The sequence below is a fragment of the Dipodomys merriami genome, unplaced genomic scaffold (assembly GCF_024711535.1).
Source record: "Dipodomys merriami isolate MVZ:Mamm:240054 unplaced genomic scaffold, mDipMer1.0.p SCAF_21, whole genome shotgun sequence".
Taxonomy (NCBI): Eukaryota; Metazoa; Chordata; class Mammalia; order Rodentia; family Heteromyidae; genus Dipodomys; species Dipodomys merriami.
In genome coordinates this window covers 28,606,359-28,619,793 of record NW_027203493.1, presented here as the reverse complement: position 1 = coordinate 28,619,793, position 13,435 = coordinate 28,606,359, and the positions used below count along the sequence as shown (strand labels likewise).

Genomic DNA, 13,435 nt, shown 5'->3' with positions numbered 1-13,435 from the left:
TGAGTCATTGTGAATAAAACTGATATGTATACTTGTCTATTTTCATAGTCCTGTGTCTGTTTTTCTTGTTTCACTATGGTTTTGGTCCCAGTACTGGGGCTTGCCAATACCCAGGGGCTTGGTGTTTGTTTTTTTTTTGCTCAAGGCTGGTAAGCTACACCTCCACCTCTGGCTTTTAGCTGGTCAATTGGAGATAATTGTCTCTCAGACTTTTCTTCCTGGGCTGTATTTGAACTGGGATCTTCAGATGTCAGTCTCCTGAGTAGGCTGAGTACTAAGATGACAGGTTTGAGCCACAAATGTGTTCCACCCCCTTATGTCTTCATTATCATTTGAGTAAATAAATACCTATAAGGAACAGAAGTGGGTTATGGGGTAGTGTAAGTGTAGTTCGATTAGAAACCAAATCAGAACTTTCTAAGCAATTGTACCTTTGCCAACATAGGATTTTGCAGTCCCCTCGCCTCTTTTGTTTTTAATGCTGGGACCTGAACTCAGAGCTTCGTATTCTTACTTGTCTTTTTTTTTTTTTTTTGGCCAGTTCTGGGGTTTGAACTCAGGGCCTGGGCACTGTCTCTGGTCTTCTTTTGCTTAAAGCTAGCATTCTACCACTTGAGCCCCAGTGCTACTTCTGGTGTTTTTTTTTTCTTTCTGTTTGTGATACTAAGGAATTGATCCTAGGCTTCATGCATGCTAGGCAAGCACTCTATCTCTAAGCCACATTCCCAGTCCTTGCTTGGCTTTCTTTGCTTAAGGCTGGCATTCAGTAGAGTAGTAACTTGAGCTACAGCTCTACTTCTAGCCTTTTCTGCTTAATAGGAGATAAGAATCTCATGGCCTTTTTTTATCTACCCTAGCCTTTTTTGTCCACATTGCCACAATCCTCAGATTTCAGCCTTCTGAGTAACTAGGAATTCTCTTCCTCCTCCTCCTCCTCCTCCTCCTCCTTTTTTGGTCCATTGTGGGACCTGATCTCTCAGCTCTTCAGCTCAAGGCTAGCGCTCTAACACTTGAACTACAGCACCACTTCCGGCTTTAACTGCTTATGTGGTGCTGAGAAATTGAACCCAGGGCCTCATGCATGCAAGGCAAGCACTCTACCACTGAGCCACCTTCCCAGCCCCTGCTTCTTCTTTATTTTAGCTGCAATTCTCCTTTGGTTTTGAAGGATAGTTTGGCCAAATGTGCATGTTGGCACTCTTGCTAGAGTCTCATAAGTCTGTTAAACTCTTATTCAGTTTTCCTTTTAGTAAATGTAGGGAAATCCATGTAATATTCAGATTCAGTGGTGTATAGTATGTTCATAATGTGGTATAGCTATAGCTCTCTATTCTTCTTTTTTTTTCTTTGCCGGTCCTGGGGCTTGAACTCAGGGCCTGGGCACTGTACTTGAGCTTCTTTTTGCTCAAGGCTAGTATTCTACCACTCAAACTATAGCACCTCTTCCGGCTTTTTCTGTTTATGTGGTACTGAGGAATCAAACCCAGTGCTTCATGCATGCAAGGCAAGCACTGTACCACTAAGCTACATTCCCAGCCCTTGAGCTTCTTTTGCTCAAGACTAGTACTCTATCACTTGAGACACAGTGCCACTTCTAGCTTCTTCTGAGTTATTTTATTGGATATAAGAGTCTCACGGACTTTACTGCTCAGGCTGGCTTCTAATTGTGATTCTCAAATTTCAGCCTCCTGAATAGCTAGGGTTATAGGTGTGAGATATCAGTACCTGGCTTTTCTTTTAGATCTTTTAATACATTTCAAATAGTTGATTTAAAGTAATTACTTAGTAGATCTTCCTTGGCTGTTCCCTCCCCCCCCCCCATATGTGGCACATACTCTTTTTTTCTCTTCTCCTTTCCTTTTTCTTTTCCCTTCTTCTCTTCCTTCCTTCTTTCCCTCCTTCCCTCTCTCCCTCTGTCTGTCTTTTTTTTTTTTTTCTTTCTGGTCGTGGGGCCTGAACTCTGGGCCTGGGCACTGTCCCTCAGCTCTTCAGCTCAAGGCTAGTGCTCTACCACTTGAGCCACAGCTCCACTTCCGGCTTTTTTTCTTTTTGCTTATGTGGTGCTGAGGAATCAAACCCAGGGCCTCAGGCATGCAAGGCAAGCACTCTACCACTGAGCCACCTTTGCAGCCCCTGTCTGTCTTTTTTTTTTTTTTTGCCGGTCATGGGGCCTGAACTCTGGGCCTGGGCGCTGTCCCTCAGCTCTTCAGCTCAAGGCTAGTGCTCTACCACTGGAGCCACAGCACCACTTCCGGCTTTTTCTGTTTATGTGGTGCTGAGGAATTGAACCCAGGGCCTCATGCTTGCAAGGCATGCACTCTACCGCTGAGCTACCTTCCCAGCCCCTGTCTGTCTTTTTTTTGGTGCTGGTCCTGGGGCTTAAACTCAGGGCCTGAGCTTTGTACTCAGGGCTATCACTGCCATTTAAGCTACAGCTTTTTGGTGCTTAATTGGAGATAGGAATCTCATGGACCTTGCCTGGGCTGCAGTTGTAAAACTCAGCCTGAGTAGCTAGGATTACAGGCATGAGCCATTGGTGCCCAGCTTTCTTTTTTTTTTTTTTTTTGAGTCCACTCATGGGGCCTGAACTCTGGGCCTGGGTGCTTTTCCTCAGCTCTTCAGCTCAAGGCTAGCGCTCTACCACTTGAGCCACAGCACCACTTCCGGCTTTTTTCTTTTTGCTTCTATAGAAGCAAGGAATTGAACCCAGGGCCTCATGCATGCAAGGCAAGCGCTCTACCACTGACCCACCTTCCCAGCCCCGTGCCCAGCTTTCTTGTTCTTTGTAATGCTCATAATTTTAATTTTGTTGAAAGCTAAACTGTGTTTGTGTGTGTGTGTGTGTGTGTGTGTGTGTGTGTGTGTGTGTGTGTATGGATACTGGTAGTGGACTTGAACTCAAGGATTTGCAGTCTTGGTAGGCCTTTGCACTCAAAGTCTGGTGTTCTACCACTTGAACCACACCGTAGGTCCAGCTTTTTTCCTGGTTCATTGGGGATAGTCTCAGGTTTGTTTGCTTCTGAGATCCTTAGATCTCAGCCTCCTAAGTAGTTAGGATTAGGTATGAATCACCAGTGCCTAGCAAAATCTGGACATTTTGAAAATTATACAAATATTGTAAATAAAAATTCTTCCTATTCATAATGTTTATTGTCTCAGCTCTTCAGCTCCAGGTTGAGCCACAGCATCACTTACAGCTTTTTCTGTTTATATAGTGCTGAGGAATCGAACCCAGGGCCTCATGCATGCAAGGCAAGCACTCAGCCACTTTCCCAGCACTCATTGCTACTTATTATTTTCTTCATGAATTTTATGAACTAATTCTGTAACATTTGTAATTTTTATTGTTTATGGTCACAGAAGTTTTGGCTTCATCTGCTAGTCATGAGCTAATGATTAGACAGAACTAACTTTGTTCAAATGCCTGGAAGCAAAAACTATTTCTAGTCTTTGCAGGAGAGCTACGTATGTTTACTGGAAACATTTTGGGCATGCCAGCTACACAGTTTGCAACTGTGCCTTTGCATCATTTCTTGCTTAAACAGCACTTCAAGGACAGACAGAGCAAAGCTTAGGTTTCTTCTGTAGTTTTTGAGCATTCACACACCTGCATCCCTGAGCCAGGCCCATTGCATTATTCTCTGGGTAACAGATGTTGATGGCTTTGCTAAAAATATGGTAGTTGGAAAAGAGACATCTAGGAGAGTTATTAAAATAAGGAGGTAGCATTGACTGACTGATTACTAGATGTACAAACAGGTACTTACAATATCTTCTTGAAATATTTTTGTTTTCAAATTCTAGTAGTGAATAATTTAACATTTTTCAAAAGTATATAACTAATTATCTTTTTTTCTTTTCTTTTTTCTTTTTGGTCAGTTGTAGTGATATAACTCTGGGCCTGGGCGCTGTCCCTCAGCTCTTCAGCTCAAGGCGAGCGCTCTACCACTTTTGCCACAGTGCCACTTCCAGTTTTCTGGTGGTTTATTGGAGATAAGAGTTTCACGGACTTTCCTGCCCAGACTGGCTTTGAACTGTGATCTTCAGATCTTAGCTTCCTGAGTAGCTAGGATTAAAGGTGTGAGCCACCAGCACCCGTCTGTCCTTCAGTTCTTTAGCTCAAGGCAACTGCTCTACCACTTGAGGCACAGTGCTGCTTACAGTTTTCTGGTGGTTACTTGGACATAAGAGTCTCAGGGACTGTCCTGCCTGGGCTGGCTTTGAACAGCAATCTTCAGATCTCAGCCTCCCGAGCAGCTAGGATTACAGCATGAGCCACTAGTGCCTGGCTTCCCTAGCCCTTTTTGCTTTCATTATTTGTGTGTGTGTGTGTGTGTGTGTGTGTGTGTGTGTGTGTGTGTGTGTGTGTGTGTGTGTATCTGTGTGTGTGTGTGTGTATCTGTGTGTGTGTGTGTGTGTGCGCGCGCGCGCGTGCGTGCGTGTGTGTGTGGGCATGAACTTAGGGCCTGGGTACTGTCCCTGAGCTTTGTTGCTCAAGGGTAGTGCTCAATTTTTTGGTACTTAATTGGAGATGTTTCACAGACTTTCTTGCCAGAGTTGGTTTCAGATTGCAACCCTCAAATCTCAGCCTCCTGAGCAGTTAGGATTACAGGCATGTGCCACCATGCCCAGCTATTTATTCATTGAGACAGCATCTTCGAAACTTTTTTTCTGGGCTAGTGTCAAATCGTGAGCCTCCTTATCTCAACCTCCCAGGTGGTTGGCTCAGAAAAATGAAGTTAAAAGACATTATTATGGAGGCTGGGAAGGTGGCTCAGTAGTAGAGTGCTTGCCTTGCATGCATGAAGCCCTGGGTTTGATTCCTCAGCACCACATAAGCAGTTAAAGCCGGAAGTGGTGCTGTGGCTCAAGTGGTAGAGTGCTAGCCTTGAGCTGAAGAGCTGAGAGACAGAACCCAGGCCTAGAGTTCAGGCCCCACAACTGACCAAAAAAACCCAAAAAACAAACATTATTATGAATATTGTTCTAACATCATAAATTTTTTTTCTTAGTGGATATCTTGACATATGTTGCCTGGAAGATAAGTGGCCTACCTGTAAATCGTGTGATTGGCAGTGGTTGTAATCTCGACTCTGCCCGTTTCCGTTACTTTATTGGAGAGAAGCTGGGGATCCACCCCACAAGCTGTCATGGTTGGATTGTTGGGGAACATGGTGATTCCAGTGGTAAGTGTAAACCTAGCAGTACTACATAACTATGCTTCTGATCTCTAGTAGTACATATTTTCTTTTTCTTTTTTGCAGTCTCGAGACTTGAACTCAAGGTCTGGGTGCTGTTCCTGAGCTTTTGTGCTCAAAGCTAGTGCTCTGTGACAGAGCCATAGCTCCATTTCTGGCTTTTTGTTGGTTATTATTGATTAGAGTCTCACAGATTTTCTTGCCTTGGCTGGCTGTGAACCATGATTCCCCAGATATCAGCCTCCTGAAGTAATTAGGATTACAGATGTGAGCCACTGGTACCTGACTCCTGGTAGTACATGTTTTCTTTAAAATCCCTTTTCTATCAATAGATTTATGTAATGGTCTATTGATATTTTTCTCTCTGTGTGTGTGTGTGTGTGTGTGTGTGTGTGTGTGTGTGTGTGTGTGTGCGCGCGCGCGCACGCGCGCTCTCCCTGGGGCTTGAACTCAGGGCCTGGGCTCTGTCCCTTAGCTTTCCCCCCAAGGTAGAGTTAGAATGAAGCCATAGCTTCATTCTAACTTTTTGCTGGTTAATTAGATACAAAAGTCTCACAACTTTCCTGCCCAGAGTGGCTTGAGTAGCTAGGATTTTATAGACATCAGCTACTGGTCACTTCATAATTTGTTGTTGTTGTTGTTATTGGTTTTGGGGCTTAAACTCAGGGCCTGGGCACTGTCCCTGGGCTTTTTCCTCTCAGGGCTAGTGCTCTACCGCTTTGAGCCACAGCGTCACTTCTAGTTTTCTGATGGTTAACTAGAGATAAGAGTCTCAAGGACTTTTCTGTCCTGGCTGGTTTTGAGCTGAGATCCTCATATCTCAGCCTCCTGAGTAGCTAGGATGACAGGCTTGAGCCACTAGCATTTGGCTTCATAATTTCTTTGTGGCAAAAATTCTCATCTGGCTATTTGGAGCAGACATTACAATAACAGTCATCATCCTGCTGTTCAATAGAACATTAGCATTCAGTCCTCTATTTATAACTTTATACTCACTGACCTCTCTTACCTCCTCCCCTCACAGTCTCTGGTAGTTACTATTCTACTCTTTACTTCAATGATCTCACCTCTTTTAGCCTATATTTAAATGGGATCATACTATGTTTATCTTTCTGTGTCTGGCTTTCTAACATGAGGTCCTCCAGACCAACTATCTCTTGTTAGACATTTAGGTTGATTCCACATCTTGGATATTGTGAATACTATTATTATTTTTAAATTTTTTATTGTAAAGTTGATGTCCAGAGAGGTTACATTATATATAAGAAAGATAATGGGGCTGGGAAGGTGGCTCAGTGGTAGAGTGCTTGCCTTGCATGCTCGAGGCCCTGCGTTCGATTCCTCAGCACCACATAAGCAAAAAGAAAAAAGCCGGAAGTGGTGCTGTGGCTCAAGTGGTAGAGCGCTAGCCTTGAGCTGAAGAGCTGAGGGACAGCGCCCAGGCCCAGAGTTCAGGCCCCACGACCGGACCCAAAAACAAACAAACAAAAAAAAAAAAAAAAAAAAAAAGAAAGATAATGAACCAGGCACTGGTGGCTCACGCCTGTAATCCTAGCTACTCAAGAGGCTGAGATCTGAGGATCATGGTTCAAAGCCAGCCTGGGCAGGAAAGTCTGTGAGACTCTTGTCTCCAATTAGCCATCAGAAAACAGGAAGTGGCACTGTGGCTCAAGTAGTAGAGCACTAGCCTTAAGCTGAAGAGCTCAAGGACAGTGCCCAGGCCCAGAGTTCAAGATCCATGACCGACCAAAAAAAAAGTGAGTACATTTCTTTTCCAACATTTTTACCTCCTCCCAATGAATACTATTTAAAATTCAGTAACAAACACTCTATAAACATATGCAGATATGAATATTATAAACATATGCAGATATCCCTTCAATATAGTGATTTTTTTTTTTGGCAGTCCTGGGGCTTGAATTTAGGGCCTGGGCATTGTCTCTCTACCACTTGAGCCACAGTGCCACTTCTGACTTTTTCTGTTTGTGTGGTACTGAGGAATCGAACCCAGGGTTTCATGCCTGCTAGGCAAGCACTCTACCCCTAAGCCACATGATTTTATTTTATTTATTATTTTTTTTGTCAGTCATGGGGCTTGAACTCTGGGCCTGGGCGCTGTCCCTCAGCTCTTCAGCTCAAGGCCAGCGCTCTACCACTTGAGCTACAGCACCACTTCCAGTTTTCTGGTGGTTTACTGGAGATAGGAGTCTCACGGTCTCTCCTGCCCAGGCTGGCTTTGAACCGCGATCCTCAGATCTCAGCCTCCTGAGTAGCTAGGATTACAGGCGTGAGCCACCAGCGCCCGGCCACATGATTTTATTTCTTTTGGATATGTGCCCTGCAGTGGGATTATAGGTTATATGTAATTTTATCATTTTTGGGGGGTGGGGAAGTACTGGATCTGAACTTCTGTTCTAACATTTTTCCTACTTACTTGCTTAGCTAGTGCTCTACCACTTGAACCACACCTCTAGTCTGGCTTTTTGCTGTTAAGTTGTGGATGGAGTCTCTTGGACTTTTCTGCTCAGGCTGGCTTTGAACTTTGATATTTTGGATCTAAGATTCCTGACTAGGAGTATAGGCATAAGCTATGGCTGCCTAATTTTAGTTTTTCTGAGGTGCCAAATTTTCCATAATAGCAGGACTAGTTTACCTTCCCACCATCAAGGCATGATTTCCTTTTTCTTCATAGGCTTGCCAGTACTTTTTATTTATCTCTTTTTTTGACAATACTAGGACTTGAACTCAGGGCTTCTTGCTTAGTTTTGTCTGATCATGGTTGGTGCTTTACTACTTGAGGCATACCTCCAATCCAGTTCTTTTGCTAGCTAATTAGAAATAGAGTCTGGTGGACTTTTCTATCAAGGCTGGTTTTGGGCTGTTATCTTCAGATCTCAGTCTCCTGAGTAGCTAGGGTTATAGACATGAGCATCTGTGCCCAGCTTATTTCTTATCTTTGTGATAATAACAATTCTGAGTATGGAAAGAGGCTGTCTAATTGTGATGTGAACATATTTTCTGATCAGTTATGTGAACACGTTTTCCTATACTTGGCCATTTACATCTCCTCCTCCTCCTCCTCCTCCTCCTTCTTCTTCTTCTTTTTTTTTTTTGGTTGTGGGTCTTGAACTCTGGGCCTGGGTGCTGTCCCTGAGCTCTTCAGCACAAGGCTAGTGCTCTACCACTTGAACCACAGCACCACTTCCAGCTTTTTCTGAGTAGCTTATTGGAAATAGTCTCATTGGACTTTCCTGGCCCTGCTGGCTTCAAACCTTGATCCTCAGATCTCAGCTCCTGAGTAGCTAGGATTATAGGCATGAGTCACCAGTGTCTGGTGATATCTTTTGATAACTACTTTATGCTCAAATTTTTGTCCATTTACCACATAGTCATAAATAAATATGACTACATGTTTTCTAACACTTTTTTTTTTTAGTCAGTCCTCTTCAGCCCAAGGCGATCGCTCTATCACTTGAGTCACAGCATCACTTCTGGTTTTCTGGTGGTTAATTGGAGATAAGAGTCTCAGGGACTTTCCTGCCCAGGCTGGCTTTGATCTGCGATCCTCAGATCTCAGCCTCCAGAGTAGCTAGGATTACAGGCGTGAGATACTGTTGCCTGGCTCTAACACTTTATATTGTTATTTCTTGTAATTCTTTTTTATGTTTATTTAAAACTTACTTTTAGATATTGTAGTAACAATTTAAAAATAAACAAGCAGGGTGTGTGGTCATATGCTCTCAGAAGGGAGCACTCAGAAGGGAGAGGTGGGAAGATGACAAGTTTGTGGCTGTTTAAAGGAATACAAAACAAAACAAGTGAAACAACCAACCAAGCAAACAGAAAAACAGTAGTGAACGCAAACAACAGATGAAATATTATCAAGAAAATTTCATTTTGAGATGCATTTTTTTTATTTTTATTTTCTTAGTGCCCTTATGGAGTGGAGTGAATGTTGCTGGTTTTCCTCTAAAGTGTCTGAACCCTGAAATAGGATCCGACTCAGACAAGGAACAGTGGAAAACAGTCCATAAACAAGTGATTAATAGGTAACTATTCATTTTTAATGCCTTATAATCAGTATTAAGAATAAAACTTCCAGGTTATAGCTGGGTGTCGGTGGCTCACGCCTGTAATTCTTGCTACTCAGGAGGCGGAGATCTTTCCTGCCTGGGCAGGAAAGTTCATGACACTCTTATCTCCAATTAACCACCAGAAAACCAGAAGTGGTGCTGTGGATCAAGGGGTAGAGCAGTTGCCTTGAGCTAAAGAGCTGAGGGACAGTGCCTAGGCCCAGAGTTCAAGCCCCATAACCGACAAAAAAGAATAAAATTTCCAGGTTACAAGTCTGTAATTGATCTTTCCTTTTTATAAGATAAGTAACTGTAGGCTATGAATACCCTCTACATTCAGATGCCTTATGCAAACCATTACTTTGGAGCTTTAAAAACATACCTGCTAACCGCTGGTGGCTCATGTCTATAATCCTACCTACTCAGGAGGCTGAGATCTGAAGATTGTGGTTCAAAGCCAGTCCAGGCAAGAAAGTCCATGAAACTCTTTTTTTTTTTTGTCGGTTATGGAGTTTGAACCCTGGGTCTGGGCACTGTCCCTCAGCTCTTCAGCTCAAGGCTAGCACTCTACCACTTGAGCCACAGCGCCACTTCTGGCTTTTTCTGTTTATGTGGTGCTGAGGAATCAAACCCAGGGCCTCATGCATGCGAGGCAAGCACTCTACCACCAAGCCACCTTCTCAGCCCTCCATGAAACTCATCTCCAATAAACTACTCAGAACAAAGTAGAAGTAGTGCTGTGGCTCAAGTGGTAGAGTGCTAGACGTGAGCAAAAGAAGTTCAGGGACAGTGCCCAGGACCTGAGTTTAAGCCCCAGGACAGGCACATAAAACAACAACAACAAAAACCACACACACACCAACCATACTTACCATAGTTATTTTGCAGGAACTCATGTATATTTGAGGATTCATAAAACAGTGATTAAGGGCATGAACTTTGCAGCCATTTAAAACATTGTTTTACTTTATTATAGTGTGTTAATGGGAAATTACTTCGGACATCAAAAGCTCACTTTCTTCTTTTTTTTTTTTTTTGGTCGGTTGTGGGGCTTGAACTCTGGGCTTGGGCGCTGTCCCTGCGCTCTTCAGCTCAAGGCGAGCGCTCTACCACTTAGCCACAGCACTACTTCCAGTTTTCTAGTGGTTTATTGGAGATAAGAGTCTCATGGGGGAGTTTGCCATGGGGCTGTTTGGAAAAACACAAGGGAAGCCCCCCAAAGAGCTGGTTAATGAATGGTCATTGAAGATAAGAAAGGAAATGAGAGTTATCAATCAGCAAGTAAGAGACATTCAAAGAGAAGAAGAAAAAGTAAAGCGGTCTGGGAAAGATGCTGTAAAGAAGGGCCAGAAGGATGTCTGTGTGGTTCTGGCCAAGGAGAGGATCAGGTCTAGGAAGGCTGTGAACAAGCTGTATGCATCCAGAGGGCACATGAACTCTGTGTTCATGGCGGTCCTGCGAGTGGCTGGCTCCTTGCAGAAGAGCACAGAAGTGATGAAGGCCATGCAAAGTCTTGTGAAGATCCCTGAGATACAGGCCACCATGAGGGAGCTGACCAAAGTGATGGTGAAGGCTGGCATCATAGAAGAGCTGTTAGAGGACACCTTTGAAAGCATGGATGATCAGGAAGAAATGGAAGAAGAAGCAGAAATGGAAATTGACAAAATCTTGTTCGAAATTACTGCAGGAGCAACAGCTGCCTCAGAGGAGGAAGAGGAGGAAGAGGCCCTGAAGGCCATGCCGTCCCGGCTGGCCACGCTGCAAAGCTAAGGCTGCCCAGCAGAACCTGCAGGCTCTCCCTGCCGTCCTCTGCCAGCGCCCATGTGCCTCTGAAGAGCTGCCACTTCATGTTTCTCTTGCACTACACCTCTGTCACGAGGCACTGTGTTTTCAGGAAGGTTCTATGCTAATATCTCTTCACTCTCTGCAGAGTTTTCAAAGGGATTGTTCTTCCGAAAGTGATCTGATTAAATGCATCATTTCCAAGAATATAAACAACAGTACTGTTTTACTGGGGGAAGGGCAAAGAAATCCATTTTCTCTCGAAGCTATTCTCAGCATTGATTGCCTGAACATTGAGCACTCTGTACATTTTTTTGTTGTGTGTGTAAAACACTATATAAAAGGACTTTAATAAATTTCTGCTTTAACTCTTAAAAAAAAAGTCTCATGGACTTTCCTGCCCGGGCTGGCTTTGAACCATGATCCTCAGATCACAGCCTCCTGAGTAGCTAGGATTACAGGCGTGAGCCACTGGTGCCCAGCTAGTTTATTCATTTTATTTTATTTTTATTTTGGGGTCTGGTCGTGGAGCCTGAACTCTGGGCCTGGGCACTGTCGCTCAGCTCTTCAGCTCAAGGCTAGCGCTCTACCACTTGAGCCACAGCGCCACTTCTGTTTTTTTTTTTTTTTTGCTTATGTGGTGCTGGGGAATCGAACCCAGGGCCTCAGGCATGCAAGGCAAGCACTGTACCACTGAGCCACCTTCCCAGCCCTAGTTTATTCATTTTAAAATGGAAATAATTGCTTGCCATCAGTGGCTCATGCCTGAAATCCTAGCCATTTAAGAGGCTGAGGTCTGAGGATCTTGGTTCAAAGCCAGCCCAGACAGACAAATCTGAGGGACTCATCTCCAACTAACCACCAAATAACCCAGAAGTTGAGCTATAGCTCAAGTGGTAGATTGCTAGCCTTGAATAGCATGAGGTCCTGAGTTCAAGCCCCAGAACACACACAAAGACACCAGCATTAGCCGGGTGTTGGTGGCTCACACCTGTAATCCTAGCTTCTCAGAAGGCTGAGATCTGAGGATCACGGTTCAAAGCCAGCCCAGGTAGGAAAGTCTGTGAGACTCTTATCTCCAATAAACCACTCAGAAAACTGGAAGTGGCGCTGTGGCTCCAGTGGTAGAGTGCTCACCTAGAGCTGAAGAGTGAGGGACAGCGCCCAGGCCCCCAGAGTACAAGCCCCAGTACCACAAAAAAACAAAACAAAGATACAAGCCTTGACAGGTGGAGTGACACATTTACGCTCTCAGAACATGCAAGGCTGAGAAGGAAGCTAAGAAAGGAAGGCTGGGTTTGAGGCCAGCCTAGGCTGCATAGGAAGACGCTGTTTTAAAAACAATAAAAATAAAGACAACAAACTGGCCTTAAAACTACTTTTTCTTTTTCCCATTGCTTTTTTTTGTCCAGTTTTCTAAGTGGTTTATTGGCGATAAGAGTCTCACTCTCAGTGGTAGAACGCTTGCCTTGCATGCATGAGGCCCTGGGTTCAAGTCCTCAGTACCACATAAGTAGAAAAAGCCGGAAGTGGTGCTGTGGCTCAAGTGGTAGAGCGCTAGCCTTGAGCTGAAGAGCTGAGGGACAGTGCCCAGGCCCAGAGTTCAGGCCCTATGGCCAAACAAACAAACAAAAAAAGTCTCACAGACTTTCCTGCCCAGGCTGACTTTGAACTGTGATCCTCAGATCTCAACCTCCTGAGTAGCTAGGATTACAGGTGTGAGCCACCGGCACCCAGCTCCCATTGCTTTTTAAACCAGCAGTTAAAAATATATGAAACTAAAGTGCTTATAGTTATTTTTATCAAGATTCATTAGCTATGCATAGTGATGGAGTTCAGCATTTCAGTACCAGCATATAGTGTTCACCAAGCAAATCCAACTTCCCTTTGTCTACTATTTCCTCACTCTCCAAACTAGGAATTCCATACTTAGCTGGACTTTGGTTTTCTCTTTCTTTCTTTCTTTCTTTCTTTCTTTCTTTCTTTCTTTCTTTCTTTCTTCCTTCCTTCCTTTCTTTCTTTTGTCTGGTCGTGGGGCCTGAACTCTGGGCCTGGGTGCTGTCCCTCAGCCCTTCAGCTCAAGGCTAGTTCTCTACCACTTGAGCCACAGCGCCACTTCCGGCTTTTTTCTTTTTGCTTATGTGGTGCTGAGGAATCGAACCCAGGGCCTCAGGCATGCAAGGCAAGCGCTCTACCACTAAGCCAACTTCCCAGCCTATGGACTTTAGTTTTCTTAAGCTTTCATATATGAGAGAGAACATTTATTTGTCTTGCTTTGACTAGCTTAGTCCACTCACTTCATGCTCTCCAGTTCTATCCATTTTGCTGCAAATGATAGAATTACAGTTTTACTTATCGCTAAATAGCATATACATATACATA

At 44.0% G+C, this 13,435-nt stretch overlaps 1 protein-coding gene and 1 pseudogene across 8 annotated transcripts in view; both read left to right on the top strand.

Annotated features, from left to right (window-relative positions):
• The window catches only part of LOC138834065 (L-lactate dehydrogenase C chain-like), a 28,928-nt gene that overhangs the window by 8,400 nt on the left and 7,093 nt on the right, over positions 1-13,435 (top strand). For all 8 annotated transcript variants that reach the window (XM_070032762.1, XM_070032761.1, XM_070032756.1 and 5 more), the window contains exons 5-6: positions 5,013-5,186; positions 9,130-9,247. In XM_070032762.1, the coding sequence (XP_069888863.1) occupies positions 5,013-5,186; positions 9,130-9,247 (292 nt within the window). The remainder of the gene's footprint in view (positions 1-5,012; positions 5,187-9,129; positions 9,248-13,435) is intronic.
• LOC138833764 (charged multivesicular body protein 3 pseudogene) lies at positions 10,315-11,391 on the top strand (annotated as a pseudogene).